General features: G+C 38.1%; 1 protein-coding gene across 6 annotated transcripts in view; it reads left to right on the top strand.

Annotated features, from left to right (window-relative positions):
• Positions 1 to 13,479, top strand: part of PHAF1 (phagophore assembly factor 1) — a 46,787-nt gene extending 33,308 nt beyond the window's left edge. For 4 of the 6 annotated variants that reach the window (XM_074968549.1, XM_074968550.1, XM_074968547.1 and 1 more), the window contains exons 10-17: positions 1,109 to 1,242; positions 2,452 to 2,535; positions 3,313 to 3,395; positions 4,696 to 4,739; positions 7,305 to 7,348; positions 8,891 to 8,949; positions 10,680 to 10,752; positions 11,279 to 13,478. In XM_074968549.1, coding sequence (XP_074824650.1) covers positions 1,109 to 1,242; positions 2,452 to 2,535; positions 3,313 to 3,395; positions 4,696 to 4,739; positions 7,305 to 7,348; positions 8,891 to 8,949; positions 10,680 to 10,752; positions 11,279 to 11,368 — 611 coding nt within the window. In that variant the 3' untranslated portion in view covers positions 11,369 to 13,478. Of the gene's footprint in view, positions 1 to 1,108; positions 1,243 to 2,451; positions 2,536 to 3,312; positions 3,396 to 4,695; positions 4,740 to 7,304; positions 7,349 to 8,890; positions 8,950 to 10,679; positions 10,753 to 11,278 lie in introns of all 6 variants that reach the window. The other 2 variants (XR_012641550.1, XR_012641551.1) reach the window with 2 other exon arrangements.
• The last annotated feature ends 567 nt before the right edge of the window (positions 13,480 to 14,046 follow it).

Here is a 14,046-nt window from a genome sequence, read left to right on the forward strand (position 1 = left end):
GTGAAGACATAGTCAGATAGGCAAATACTACTTTTATGGCCTCTGTTGTGGTTCAGCACCCTTTCACACCATGATTGCCTTAGTTAAGTGATTTTTGGCAGTGAAAGGCTAGAACTGAAGAGAACTTCTGGTCATGGGATTCATGTTGGAGCCATTGGCGACATAGTACAATTAATCTTGCCTTGTGAATTGCCCGTTTATGCCTATCCAGCAACCAGCTCATCTAAAACTTTAATTCTGGTATATTGCACTTCAGTGCCCTCTAATATATAAAGAAATTAATTTCCTGATTTGTTCATCTGATTTTTGTTTGGGGGAGGTTGTTTGTTTGTTTTGGATTAAAGCTACTTTGGTTGAAAAATACCTTGAGTTGTAATGCCTACGCAGCAAAGTAGAGCAATGGAACATTATATATACAGTGATTCGTTTCATAATTTCAAACAATGTTTCAACCATGCATCTGTGTAGCTGTGATTCAGTGCACTTATTTAAATAAGCATTGTGTGTATATATGAGTTTACTTACTCTGTAGCTAATAAAAGCTAGAAACTCTCCGGTGAGAATGTGATATATATTTCTTTGGCCTAAAACAGTACTGACTAAGAATTCTGTTGCACGGGCCTTGTTTTTTTGTCTGGTCAGATTACACACTGTTTTATAACCTTTAAAACCGTACAACTCCCACAATGCTTCCAATACTGCAGTTAAACCTCTTACAGACATAGCTAACTGCTCACACTTATACTTGATACCAATTGATCAAATTTGAGACTGACAGTGCAAATAAGTAAACTGCATTTTGAAAAATGAAAAGAGATAGGGGAAGAGTTGGTCTTATTCCACTGCTCAGGGAATCATACTCAATTAATTTAGCCATTAAGATAAGGGTCTATGACAGTTAACCACATTACCTAGATGAGACCTTTTTGTGTGTAAACTGCCATCAGAGTTAAGAACTGAATTCAGTACAGCAAAATTATCTTAAAGGAACTTCTTTGCATTCCATCCCCTTAACCAGCTAGGTGCTGGGATTTGTGATTATTCATTCTTTGTGTAGTGTTGTGATCGAGGAGTTATAAACATTAGGCTGTTGTTCCCCATTCTTCAGGCTGTGGCCCAGGTGTATTAGCTGATGCCAAGATGCGGGTATTTGAGCGCTGTGTGTACTTTGGTGATTCATGCCAAGATGTTCTGAGCACTTTGGGGTCTCCGCACAAAGTTTTTTACAAGTCAGAAGACAAGGTAGGAAAAGGCACTCCTAATTCTAGGGCCATGTCTATATTCAGAGTTGCTGCAGTTTAAAGATGGTGTGGGGTTTTTTAACTGATTTTAAACAGGTGCAAAACACAGGCTGGACATTCTCTTAATCTGATTTAAACCTGGTTTATATGGGTTTAGTTTAATTTAGTAAGGAATCAATAATTGATGTATAAACCTAATTTAAATCAAACTACAGGTGCCTACACTGTCTTGCACTGGATTAACTTAATCTGCTTCCAAACCAATGTAAACTGGTTCAGCTTTGAATATGGACAAGTCCTAACAACTGTGTGCTGGTTTCTGGGTTATTTTTTCTTTTTAATTAAAATTAAAGGTACATTTTAGGTAAAATTTGTGTGTGTTCTTTATGTTTATAATATGAAAAAACACACTCACTATTTATGTATATAATACACACACACACACACACCTCATGTCGGATCAAACTATTGCCAGCAGCTGGTGATCCTGCAGTAAGCATGAGGCTTTACATTTTTAAACTAATTATCATTTGTATTTATTTAAAGCTACCTCCACAGCAGTTTTCATTTTTAAACTCTTGTGAATTCCTCCTGCCTCATCCTTTATTTCACTGAAAGGTGTAGGTAGAGGCATATAAACCTTTTTCTGTGTTAGGCAATAGAATAAGTTTTTCACAGATACCTGGAGGACTTTGATATCTATTCTTCTCGCTTTGCTGCCAGGAGGAGGCATTTTCAGTAGTCTTTTCCTATCTCTGACTTCTGGGTGCAGGGATATATGGTGTGTTAACACAATAAGAACAGAGTATTTAAAGATGGATTCCTTTAATTTAGAGTAATCTTTTTATTTGCTATTTATATAATGCCGGTAGTATAATCTTATTTCTGTGCTAGGCAATCCCAGCTCCTCCTGTTGAAGACATTTGGAGCTGACTACTACATAAATATTCTGATAAAATTCCCTTATCTCCTAATTGAAATGGAACCCCTCGGTAGTCTGGGTTGTACCTAGCCCAGATTATATAGACTCCTCACAGTATTAAAATATAAAATATTTTTTCACAAAGATAATTTAGAATTTGAATCTGAGGGAAAATATATGGACGCTAGTGTGAAACCAGACCTTGGAAAATTGTTTTTAAAGTAAACGTATTGATAATACTTTAGCTATGGTAAGCGCTGATAAATCTATATGTGGGTTTCTTTGCAGATGAAAATTCATTCACCCTCCCCCCATAAGCAGGTTCCATCAAAGTGCAATGACTACTTTTTTAATTACTTCACACTTGGAGTGGTAAGTTGAAGACTTCCATAAATAAGCCATTTTTAATTTGAATCAGCCATCCAATGTACCCTTTAGAGAATGACTAAGTATCTCACGTTGGTGTTTGATACAAGTACTAACATTGTGCAAAACTCTCAGTGGTTGCCTCAAGAATCTTTGAATATGAAAAATGGGATTGCAAATGCTCAAATTAAGTCAGACTTGAACAATGGTATTTTACCATTTTCCCACAATCCATGGAGTGGTTCTTGAGTGTTTGTCTGGCATCCCCCCAGCACTCTTATCACACCCCTAATGTGTAGGAACGGAGGCCCTTGTTTCCGAAATCTAGCCTTTTTTACCCCACCAGATAGTATTTCGCCGTTCCCATGCCTGACTTTTATTTTTTTGTATTTCTGTGGAGTTTGTAACAAATTTTCCTCCCATGTTCATCTTCATTTTAGCACCTCAGGTAATTTGTGTCATAAGCATGTTGGCTTTCCATCTTGCATCAATGTAAAGTGAACTATAATAGGCAGATAAAATAGACTTGCTCAGCGAAACTGCTAACGTTAGCAATTTCAACATCAGACTAGCCATATAGTTATAGTTGCATATGCACTTGCTGGAAGAAATACAGATTTGAATTTATACATAAAATGTCCCTCTTATATTGTAAAGGCTTTTTTTGTTTTGTTTGTTTTTACTTTTACTGTATAGTTAGACCCTCCTTACTGCATATTGAGGAAAAACTACATTCCCTCACCAAACTGTTTTGCTCATGTCTATCTCCTTTGTTTTCAACAGGATATTCTTTTTGATGCAAATACTCACAAGGTGAAGAAATTTGTCTTGCATACAAATTATCCTGGTCATTACAACTTTAACATGTGAGTACAGAGAAGTAGTCTAGAAAAATGCAAACTCTGCGACTAGTAAATCCTGTGTCAACCTTCTATAGTTCCTATAGTTTCTGTTGAGCAGCTTTGATTCATCTAGTGGGAACTTGGAAGGATTTCAGGCCACCATTGTTAGGACACTTCTTAGCTCTGGTTTTTAACTCTTGTGCATTAATAAGTATACATTAGAAAGAGACTTATGAGGGGACAGCAAGCACTACTTCAAAGTCACATGCCACGTAATGTTTAATAATAAAATATCACAGCATAGATAGGAAGTACATACATTTTTAGAGAGGATAGTCATGAGCATTAGCAAACTTTTAAACTTAATTCCGAATAATTTAGTTATTAGTTCACTCATTATAAGCAGTGCTTGTACAAGGTGGACTTTGTATATTTGACAAGTAGAGACAAAACAGCATTTGGGAAGTTTTAGCTGTTAAAACTATAAAAGTGAATACACTGGAGTGTGGTGGATGTTGCAGTAGTCTGTAGAGAGCCTGTAGATATTTCAGTGGCTGTTCACAAGAAGACAGAGAACAGTGAGGTCACATAATCTAACCAATAACATGGTATTCTCCCATAAATTTCCCCAATATTTTTCCCCTTCATTGAAGAGCTGGTGATGCCTACTGGCAAATGTTGTTCAGAAACGCGTAAGTTTTATTTGTAATTTTTTTCGAGAATTTTTCATTTCCTCTCTCTGGATGACAAAAGAGAATGATTTGCAAAGACTGTTTCTTAAAACTTCCCACTGTTTATTTCCCAACTGATGATATAAGCCTTCGACATCATATTTTCCACATCAGTCTACGATTTCATAGTCTTTGTCTACCCTAGGAAGGGTTTCTGGCATAGTAATACCAGCAAACCCTCTTGGCGACACGCAGCTTATATCAACAGTTATTTTGCCAATATAGCTTATACCAGCTCGCTGAATGAAATAAGCTGAAGTAGCAAAAGGATTTTTTTGCAATTATAACTGTGGCTAGGGCTTTTGTTGATATAGCTATTTCAGTTAGTGGTGTGGGTTTTTTTCCCCACACTTCTAATCTCTAGCTATCTTGACTACAGTCGTGTTCATGCCCGCAGCATCCACATGGGAGTGTTACAGTGCAGCACTGTGGCATGCACTGCTATTTGCACACCGTGTCTGAACTGTGGGGCAGTGTGGATGTGCCCTTAGTCACAGTGAACTGCTCACTAAAGCATTTCTAGGTCCATTTGTGCTACCTAGTTTCTGTTGATTCCTGTGTTTTGTAACAGCTTTACAATTTCAATGTTCTAGATACCATCGTTGTGAATTCAAGATTCCACTAGCCGTTAAGCGAGGTCAGTAATCCATCCTCCTGCTCCAGGGGTTTGTAAAAGAAAATACAAAAGGGAAAAGAGTGGACCAATTTTCACTTCAAATATAGTCTCAAACAACAGAAGATAATAGAAGTGCTGACGATAGTAGGAAAGAGAGATCTTTTGAACAGTTTTCTAGTATGTGTAGTAAGGAAAATGTTTAAAGATTTTAGTTCACTGGCCACTCCAGCTTCATTCTTAGGCTAACCTTCCTTACCCTGAGCAGGCCTACGTGTGTGTGGCTATAACATAGCATTGCTAGTTTCCTGGAGGAGTGCTGCTGCATGCGTTGTTAACATGAATTATGTTGTTCATTAAGGCCCAAAAGTTGTAGGGCAAAGTGAATCTGATCTGATCCTTCCAATCTACCTTTGTTGAATTTTTAAACTGTTATCTTGATAGTCACTTATAAAACTCTTTTCCCTTCACCACTCACATGGTCTGTTTATTATATTTAATGTAATTTGAGTTATTCATAGGAATAACTATGACCCAACAGTATGTGGCATATGGCTCTATGTAAGTATCATCTGGGAATCTCCAGGCGCAGGAAAGAGTTTAGGACTTTGCCTCCTAAGTCTCTTATTGCACACAGGCCCTGATTCAGCAACGTACTCAAAAATGTGCCTAACCTTTAAGCATGCGATTAATCTCTTTAAAGTGCGGGGATACTCACATGCTTAAAGAATCATAAATTTTAAGGCCAAAAGGGTCCTTTATGGTAGTCTAGTTTAACCTCCTGCATAACATAGCTAGGCATGTGTGTAAGTACCTTGTTGAACTGGGGCTCTAATACCCTAGACAAGATATAGAATGCTGGCTAAACTGCTGCCAGAGATCCCTTTGTCATCGTACCCACTGACAACATTGATTGTCTCCCTTGAAAGCACTCACCTGCATAAAGCACAGTGCTTTGATGGAAGTCACATCAGTGAGAATCTGAGTTGGGATGAAAATAAGGGAAAGGAAGGGGGGTGGGGTGTACACTTGTGTGTGTTTAAATGAAAATCAAATTTATGATGTACCTGAGAATACCAGCACTTACTTCCCTTCACTTCCTACTTAAATATGTTTCCCTAAGGCTCTTATGCAGTTTTTCACACTCACATTTCGATACTTGTATTCAGTCTAAGTAGTTTTGTGCCTCTATTATGGATATATTTGATTTATTTTATTCACCCTTTTCTTTCCCCAACATGCACCCACCAGACTGAAACTTAACAACACTGATAGTATGAAGTCCATTGAAAAGTCTGTATACCCTTCCATGGGCTGGCAATGTGCAGTGCAATTCTGTCGCTGACAGTTCATTGGTGTACAATGGGCATATTACTTAAACACTGAACCCAGCTGTATTAGAAACCACTTGCTTGGTGGTGAGTGACAATATAAATGAGCCTTCGGTTGCATTAAAGAACACTTTATGGTTGCCCCCAGAGAAGATGTTTTCCATTTTAAAAAGTCCAGAGATGGAAGGAAATACATTCATAGGCTGGAAAATGGCCAGCAAGCAATTTGGAGTGCCTGGTTTGTTGGAACTGCAAACCATATGTGATGCTGTTCCTCTATTCTGTCTTTTTTCATTCTTGTGAGAAACAAGAAATTCAGATTCCCAAGATTCTTGATTTCTCTGCTCTTCAGAGAGCAAAGTTCTTGTACACTTCAGTTCTACCAGCTCATATAAATGGAGCCAGTCTGGAAAGCAGAGGTTGGCACAACTTGTGCCCATATATTCATAATGTTTTTGGGGTGGAGTGGGGAGGAGTGTTCCATCAAGGTGTGCCTTGTGGTTTTTTATCTTGTAGGGAGCACTTAAACCATTTTGCTTTGGGAGTGACTGGGTCAAATCTGAGGATTTGTTGGCTTCTCAAATGCATACGGTGCTTAGTCTTCGCAAAAAGAAGAGGAGGACTTGTGGCACCTTAGAGACTAACAAATTTATTTGAGCATAAGCTTTCGTGAGCTACAGCTCACTTCATCGGATCCGATGAAGTGAGCTGTAGCTCACGAAAGCTTATGCTCAAATAAATTTGTTAGTCTCTAAGGTGCCACAAGTCCTCCTCTTCTTTTTGCGGATACAGACTAACACAGCTGCTACTCTGAAACCAGTCTTTGCAAAGTAGCTCATCCACAAGAGTTGATTTGTTGCTACGGTATGCATATTACCTGACACTGTACAGTTTTGACAAGTCAATTCAGTGCACAGAGAGATAAATAATGTCTTGTTTCTTTCACTCCTATATTTTCTTTTTTCTCTTAGAAGCCATTTAAGCTTTAAAGCTTACTTTTTAAAATAGTGAATGGGCAAATCTGTGTCTCCAGTGTTATTGCTTAATCTAGTGGATTTATGATTAATCAGTGGGATTTTTTTGTTTTGTGTTGTTTTGACCGCTTTGGTTACTGGTAAATTTTACTGCTCCAGTGTTATGTTTTCATGTTCTCTGATCTCTGAAATCATTTTTCAAACTCTCATATTGGATACATTTCAAAGAAAGTACCAGTTCAAATTTAATTTCCAGAAGAGCCTTTTTTGTTTACCTTCCACAGATAGTGCGGATTCACAGACTGAAACATGCACGACGTACAGCAAGGTGAGTCTTCATAAAACGAACCAGAAGAGTTGCCAATATAAATTCCTTGGCTGCTGAGTGTGCAGAACTCTGACCATGTGTCACAGAAATAATAGCAGTATAGAAAGATGGTTTTTAAAATAAGGGAGTTCAAATTACTCTCCTCCCACCAAAATTTAATTTTAATTTTTTTATGGATTTGGATTTCTTCAGTGAAATTGTTGTAGTTCAAACTTTTTACTCTTAACACGGTCAGAAATATAGTGCAGTCAAACCTTGGGCTTTGTCTTCCAGTAAATTATGTTATGTTTCCCATTTTAAGGCAGCTAAGAGTTAGAAAGATTAGAGATACCTTTGAAATGTAATATTAATGGTGAAAATCAGGAGTTTAGCTAGAAATAATTTTACATGGATGGATTGACAGTAACTGTTACAGATTAATTAAATATCTATAGAGTAGTGACAAGATAACTCTGCATTCTTAGGAATTTCATTTACCCAGGTACTTTTTTCAGAGTACACCTGTGAATTTTTTTTGGCACTTGCTTTGGGGGTTGTCTGCACTTCGTAAAGAACTTTTTGACAGTGGTTTCTATTGCGTAATGAATGACCCATCATTCAAACCTTCTGAAAACAGTGTAAAAAAAAAAATCCACCAGATAACAGTAAATCAGTTTTTTTGGTTAAATACATCATGTATTTTACCAAGCAAGGCAAGAGAAACATTAAGTAGAAAAGCTTCCACTACACATGCAGAGATGCCTTTGACATCCAGGTAGGCATAAACACCACACACTTCTACCCTGCAGCACTTTTAGTTCCTGCCAGCCTAGGGAATGAGACTGGGCTTGTGAGATGAACCCAGGTGTTATGGTAATTGGAATATCTAAATGCCGGTGCAGAGTATTGACTGCTTTACTGAAGGCAGGAGGCCTGTATCCTCCTTTGCTTTCTGGTGAATTATTTGATATACTTCAGTCTTTCGCTGCATTGTTACTTCCCTTCAATATAAAGCTAGCTTCATAAGCTGTCATGCCACAGGAGTGGATAGTACTGGGAATTCTCAGTCAAATAAATACTATGCCTGTCTTGCAACCAAAGGCTTTTGTAACTGAGAAAAGGCAGTGATGCTAACTTGATCTCAGCAAAGTTCTAAGAGAGTGCCTTCCTGTGGGAAATTTCAGATGCCTTCTTCTTTGAAATATCTCCTTAAAATGATGGACACTGTGTTTTGTGTTTCTGCCATCAAACCCACAGAGGTTATAATAGTATTTCATTCTTTTTTCTTTCTTTTTTTTTTTTTTCAATTAAAGTCCAGTTTCCATCTAAAATGGAAGCTAGTTTTAAACTCAGAGCAGTCTCCTAGCTGCAGGTTCTGCTGAGTAAAGCTGGCTCCAGTCACAACACACTCTGTAAACATAACCTTCATGCTTCATGGCACTCTGTGCCGCCTTGTGGTTTGCACCAACGCTACAACCAAAACGTGCATGAACCTCCCCCTTTGTATAAAGAAAAGCTTTCCTGTCACTCTCTTATTCTAACACCCTTTTAATGTAATTACAGTGGGATAGTATTCAGGATCTTCTGGGACATCCTGTGGAAAAGCCAGTGGTACTTCATAGGTAAAGATGCTGTCTGTCTTGTTATCCTGTATTGCTGGCAGGAAGTGAGCTGATGACAGATGATTACCGCAAGGATAGGTCTGGTAGTAATTATCGTCAGGATTTATGCCATCTCTTTGCTGCTGAAGCATCAGTTCTGCTGCCTCTAGGTAGGAAAGCTCACTACCATTTGGGGAAATCAGGAATCTGTAATATGAAGCATGGGTGATCTCAGCCCAATTCCAATGGGCAGGTATCCACAATGCAAAATATCCACATACTTAGCACCCTTGTTAGCACTTGGTCTCAAAGGATTGAATGGGCCTGGAGTCAAAACTTCCTTCCTCACCCTTTCTGGAGGTAGCTCCTCCATGCAGGGTTGAAGAACATGGGTGGAGCAGTATGGGAAATTTGCACTACTTCTACTTGTATTATGCCAGTTCTGTGGATAAAACACGGGCCACAAGTTTGCATGGCTGTCATTTCTAGCACCTTTCACCAGCACTGAAATCACTTACAAAATGTGAGTAATTTTGTCGAGTACAAGAGTGAAAGCAGTGTGAGGCTAAAAGTCATGGTCTTTCATAAATCTTTTCAAAATCTTTCATAAATTTCAGAAATGCTTAACCGTGGCTCTATTTTCACCAGGCTTATGCTAGTTACTATTGAGTTTGTTTTTAAATGATTGTGGGCCTGATTCCTCACTGCATTACTCCAGTTTACTCCTGTAAAATCACTAGAGCAGCATCAAGATAGAACTATGGTAATGCACTGTTGAATCAAGCTCTTCCATTTTTAATGTGGGTTGTTCAGAATAGTTCAACTAAACTTGCTTTATAAGGCACATTTGCTATGTCACATTCAGTTAAAGAAATTCTCCAATTGTAGAAGAAGCCAGAACTTAAGAATAGAATATATCTGGAAGAAAACTATACCCAGAAATCAGTCCTAACTACGCTGAAACTACAGTATAAACAAGTCTTTAAAATGTATATTTTCCAGGTGTTTTAAGGATCTGACCTAAAGTCCATTGCGGTCAGTGGGAGTCTTTCCTTTGACTTCAGAGGGGCTTTGGATTGGGCCCATATTCACTGACTGCTGCAATTCTCTTAAAAACAAAACAGCATTTAGTTCTTGTATAACTTAAATGTTTATGAAGCATATGTGAAAGTCAAGAAATGCATTAATTTTTTAAAGGTAACTCTAAATTTAATTAGGCATGTCACTTCAGTCATAAATAACTACTTTGCTAGAGATTCAATATATTAAAATCACTAGATTAATATACATGGTGCAGAAGATACCTTTAAAAATAGGGTTCCTAGTAATTTTCACTTGAAAAAGGAGTGGAGGAGAGATGCACACGTGTGTGCATGCACAGAAAGGTCTCGTTGAAAAAGTCCTCGTTTTCTTGAGCTCCTTCTTCTGTGTTATTGGTTTATATTCAGTTTTTCCTCTCGAGTCTTGGTTGAATAAGAGCGGTCACCTGCAGTGACTAATAACTGCTTATTTTGTTCCACTAGGTCCTCCTAAGTCCCCCCATATTTCAGCACCACTCTGAGGTGTGACCCATTTGAAATCCAAAAGCAGCATAGCATCATAGTACAGATAAATGTAATCCCTCCCAATTTAAATAATCTTGGCATAAGAGAAATGTGAGAAACTTGCCACATAATCATGGGTGGCTGCTATTTCACATGAAGAAATTCCAACCTCTTATGCACCCATTTTTTTTTTTTTTCTTTTTTAAGGTCATCCTCTCCAAACAATACTAACCCATTTGGATCAACGTTTTGTTTTGGACTGCAGCGAATGATCTTTGAGGTTAGGAAAAAAACTTTCAAATTCATTTGGGTGGGAGAAGATGGTGTGGCGTTTGCTTCTGGATTTTAATGCAGCTTTTTGTCTTTCCTATATACCTACGAGAGCCAGCATTCAAGAGCATCTGTAATATCAGGGAACATGGCACAAGTGGGACATTTGCCAACCCTCTCCCCAGGTTTAATCCATCTCTTGTGTTTAAGGCTGGTGCATCTGTCTTGTCATCCATGACTCATACTATTGGGAGACGTGCTTAGTTCTCACAAAATACTTTTGGGCAGTGGTGAGTGCCCGTGTTAAACAACAAGTGTGACTCTAAAGGAAGCCTGGAAATTTAATAGTAATTTTTCAGAATTGGCAAAGATCTTTTAAGTGTTTTAATTCCACCTATCAGTTGCTTAATTTTTTTTTATCTCTCTTCATTCAAGCATATAAATACTGTAACTGTGTCACTTGCAACTTTCTGAGTTCCCTTTGGCATATGGGATTTTTTTTTTAATTTCTCTTTTTTTCTGCCATCCTTTTGCAGGTGATGCAGAATAATCACATAGCATCTGTTACTTTGTATGGCCCAGCAAGGCCCAGCAGCCAGCTGAGAACGTCGGACCTTCCTCAATGAAGCATCACCTTCAAAATCAGCTAATCTAAATGCTACAAAACTAGTACAGCGTGCCTTGATTTACTGCCACTTATATGGAAAGCATGGTATGATTTTTTTTCAAAATAAAATTCCTCCCTTCCATGCGTGGTGCGGAGGGGAAATTCTCTCAACCCTTCATCATAAGGCATGGAACTAGTGATGGAGGAAAGCAGCTAGATGCCTGTGTTGTCATTTTACTCCTCTCGGTTGGCCGTCTCCTGCGCAGCACAGACCTGAAGAGACTGTCTATCCTTCCTGAGCTGGCAGAAAGAACATTAATGACTGCAAGAGTTAGAAGCACAAACTTTCTGAGCCTTGGAGCATCTGGAAACAGGTATTGATATTAGTCTGTGTTTGTGTTACTGTATTGATGTGGTGGTCCTATTTTAAGAAACCGTGTGTGTGTGTGTGTGTGTGTGTGTGTATATATATATATATATATACACACACACACACACACACAAATATAAACACGTCGATATTTCTGTGGCTTAGGACATGGTACCAAGTGTGACAAGGGTGTATATATGTCCAGGATTTCAGGCACCACATCTTTGTGTAACTTCGGAACAAGCAAGTAGCATGTGCATAATACTTGGTTGTGTACCATTTGCACTACATACACTTTAATTACTTGATAAACGTTATCTTCACTGAGGAGCATCTGTGTACGGGGTGTGATGGTTATTTAATGTACGCTGTGCAGTAAGCTTATTTATGTGGTGGACTGACAAATAGTCCACCTTCCTGCACTAATATTTACTTGACGTGCTGAAGCAATTGGTTTTCTGCCATGCCTGGTTTGCTAACTTTTTTTCCTATGCCGTTTCCCAAAAAAAAAAAAAAAAATCTGGAAGAGATTATTCCTATGACTGAAAGAGGTGGGTGTTTTTTTGTTTTTTTTTTTATACCATTTTTCTTCATACTTAAAAATTTTAAAAAATACGTCCCGTAACAGAAAATGCAGGTGCCTCAGCATGTTTGTTCCAAACATGTTTGTTCCAAACCCCCCAGCTGCTCCCTATTTCCTGTAGAAAAGGAGAAAGGAAAGAGAATTTGTAGTGAGTACGTAGATGATTGAAAGAAAAATTCCCCAACTCCTCCAGCACCAAGCAACCTCTTCCCATGTCTTCTGAACTATGACTTTTATTTAATGCCAAAGTTTTAGCCAAAGACATCCTCAGTCTAGTTTCACCAACTCTGTATATGTAATCTAACTGCACACCCCACCCCCAGGAAACCGGATATAGGCTTTTCTCTAGTCAGGAAATGCTGCTCACTGCATTTTATCTCAAGTGGAGGCTTTGGGTTTGTAGTTCTCTTACAGTCTTATTGGGGAAAGTAGTGTGTGTTCTTTGACATATTAACCCTTTTTAAAAATGGAAAGAGAAATGTATAATTTTGTCCCATTTTTAATATTTTGGTGTAGCAAGTTGTGATACATAGACAACGATTTTGTGAGTTTTACAATGTGTGTACAGATTTTGTAAATATGACATTTTTGTAATTAACGCCATGTACAGTGTAATCGTGTATAGTTTATCAGTGAATGGGAGGTAGGAAATAGAATGTTAACTAGTGTTTTGGATCCTGGACCAGTAGCAGGGATAAATGTGATTTGGTGTGTGTGAGTGTGAGAGTTTGTGCGTATGATATTCTTTGCCATTTAGTCTTCCTGTATACTGTGACATTCTAGAGTGTTTTACTAAAACAAAAAAGCCCTATTGAGAATCTATCTAAAGAAAAAGTTACTGTTTACCTTCGTTATTCTTAGGTGTTACTCCTGTTGAATTCCTGCTCAATCTGTGCTGTTTCCTGTGATCATTGCTTGCTGAGAAAATTCTACACCTCAATCTATTTCTTTGTTTCCTCTCTCATTTTCATTTTGGTTTACATAGACCTTCTGTAAATTAAACAGAATACATAATGAGCATGTACACTGAAAGACAAATAAAATGCGACTCTCAGTTACTGTTTTGTGTTGCATACAGTTGCTGGGTGTTTTTGTAAAAAAGTGGTGAATGCTTTTGCTTTATTTCATATCATTTACTTATTATATGCAGATTAATTTTACCGGGGAGTTGGAAATAAAGACTCAAGGGTTCTGCTCCAATCTCTAGCACTGGCTTGTGTAAACTTGGACGATGTCACTTAAACTATCTGCACTTTAGTTTACTCTTATGAAAATGCATTTATTTCAGAATTTAGCTACCTCACAGAGTTTTGAAATGTAAGTATTTATAGAGCACTTCAAGATATTAGAATAAAAGGTGTGGTATAAATTCATGTTTGTTCCTAAATATAAAGCTAAAATATGATTGCTAATTATTAGTTAATTTTCTTAAATCTCTTTTGAAAATTGACCTGCATGAGACTCCAGATTAGGAGTTCTGTCCTGGGGGTGGGGGTTAGCAAAATTTTCACCATCTTATAGAGAAATATAGACTTTTGCTCTTCCATGGTTCATCCTTCTGAAAGGGACGGAGGCATCATTCTGCCAGCCCGACATGTTTCAGGAGACATGCTGCCTGCCTGGAGCCCACATCCCAGATGTTACAGAAAGTTTGCCGAGGCTCATCTGTTGGTCTAGCCACTGCCCCATGCTGCTCATCCACAGGAGCAGATATTGCCTAGCTTGACCCCAAGCAGATCCGCAG

The sequence above is a fragment of the Natator depressus genome, chromosome 12 (genome assembly GCF_965152275.1).
Source record: "Natator depressus isolate rNatDep1 chromosome 12, rNatDep2.hap1, whole genome shotgun sequence".
In the NCBI taxonomy this organism is placed as follows: Eukaryota; Metazoa; Chordata; order Testudines; family Cheloniidae; genus Natator; species Natator depressus.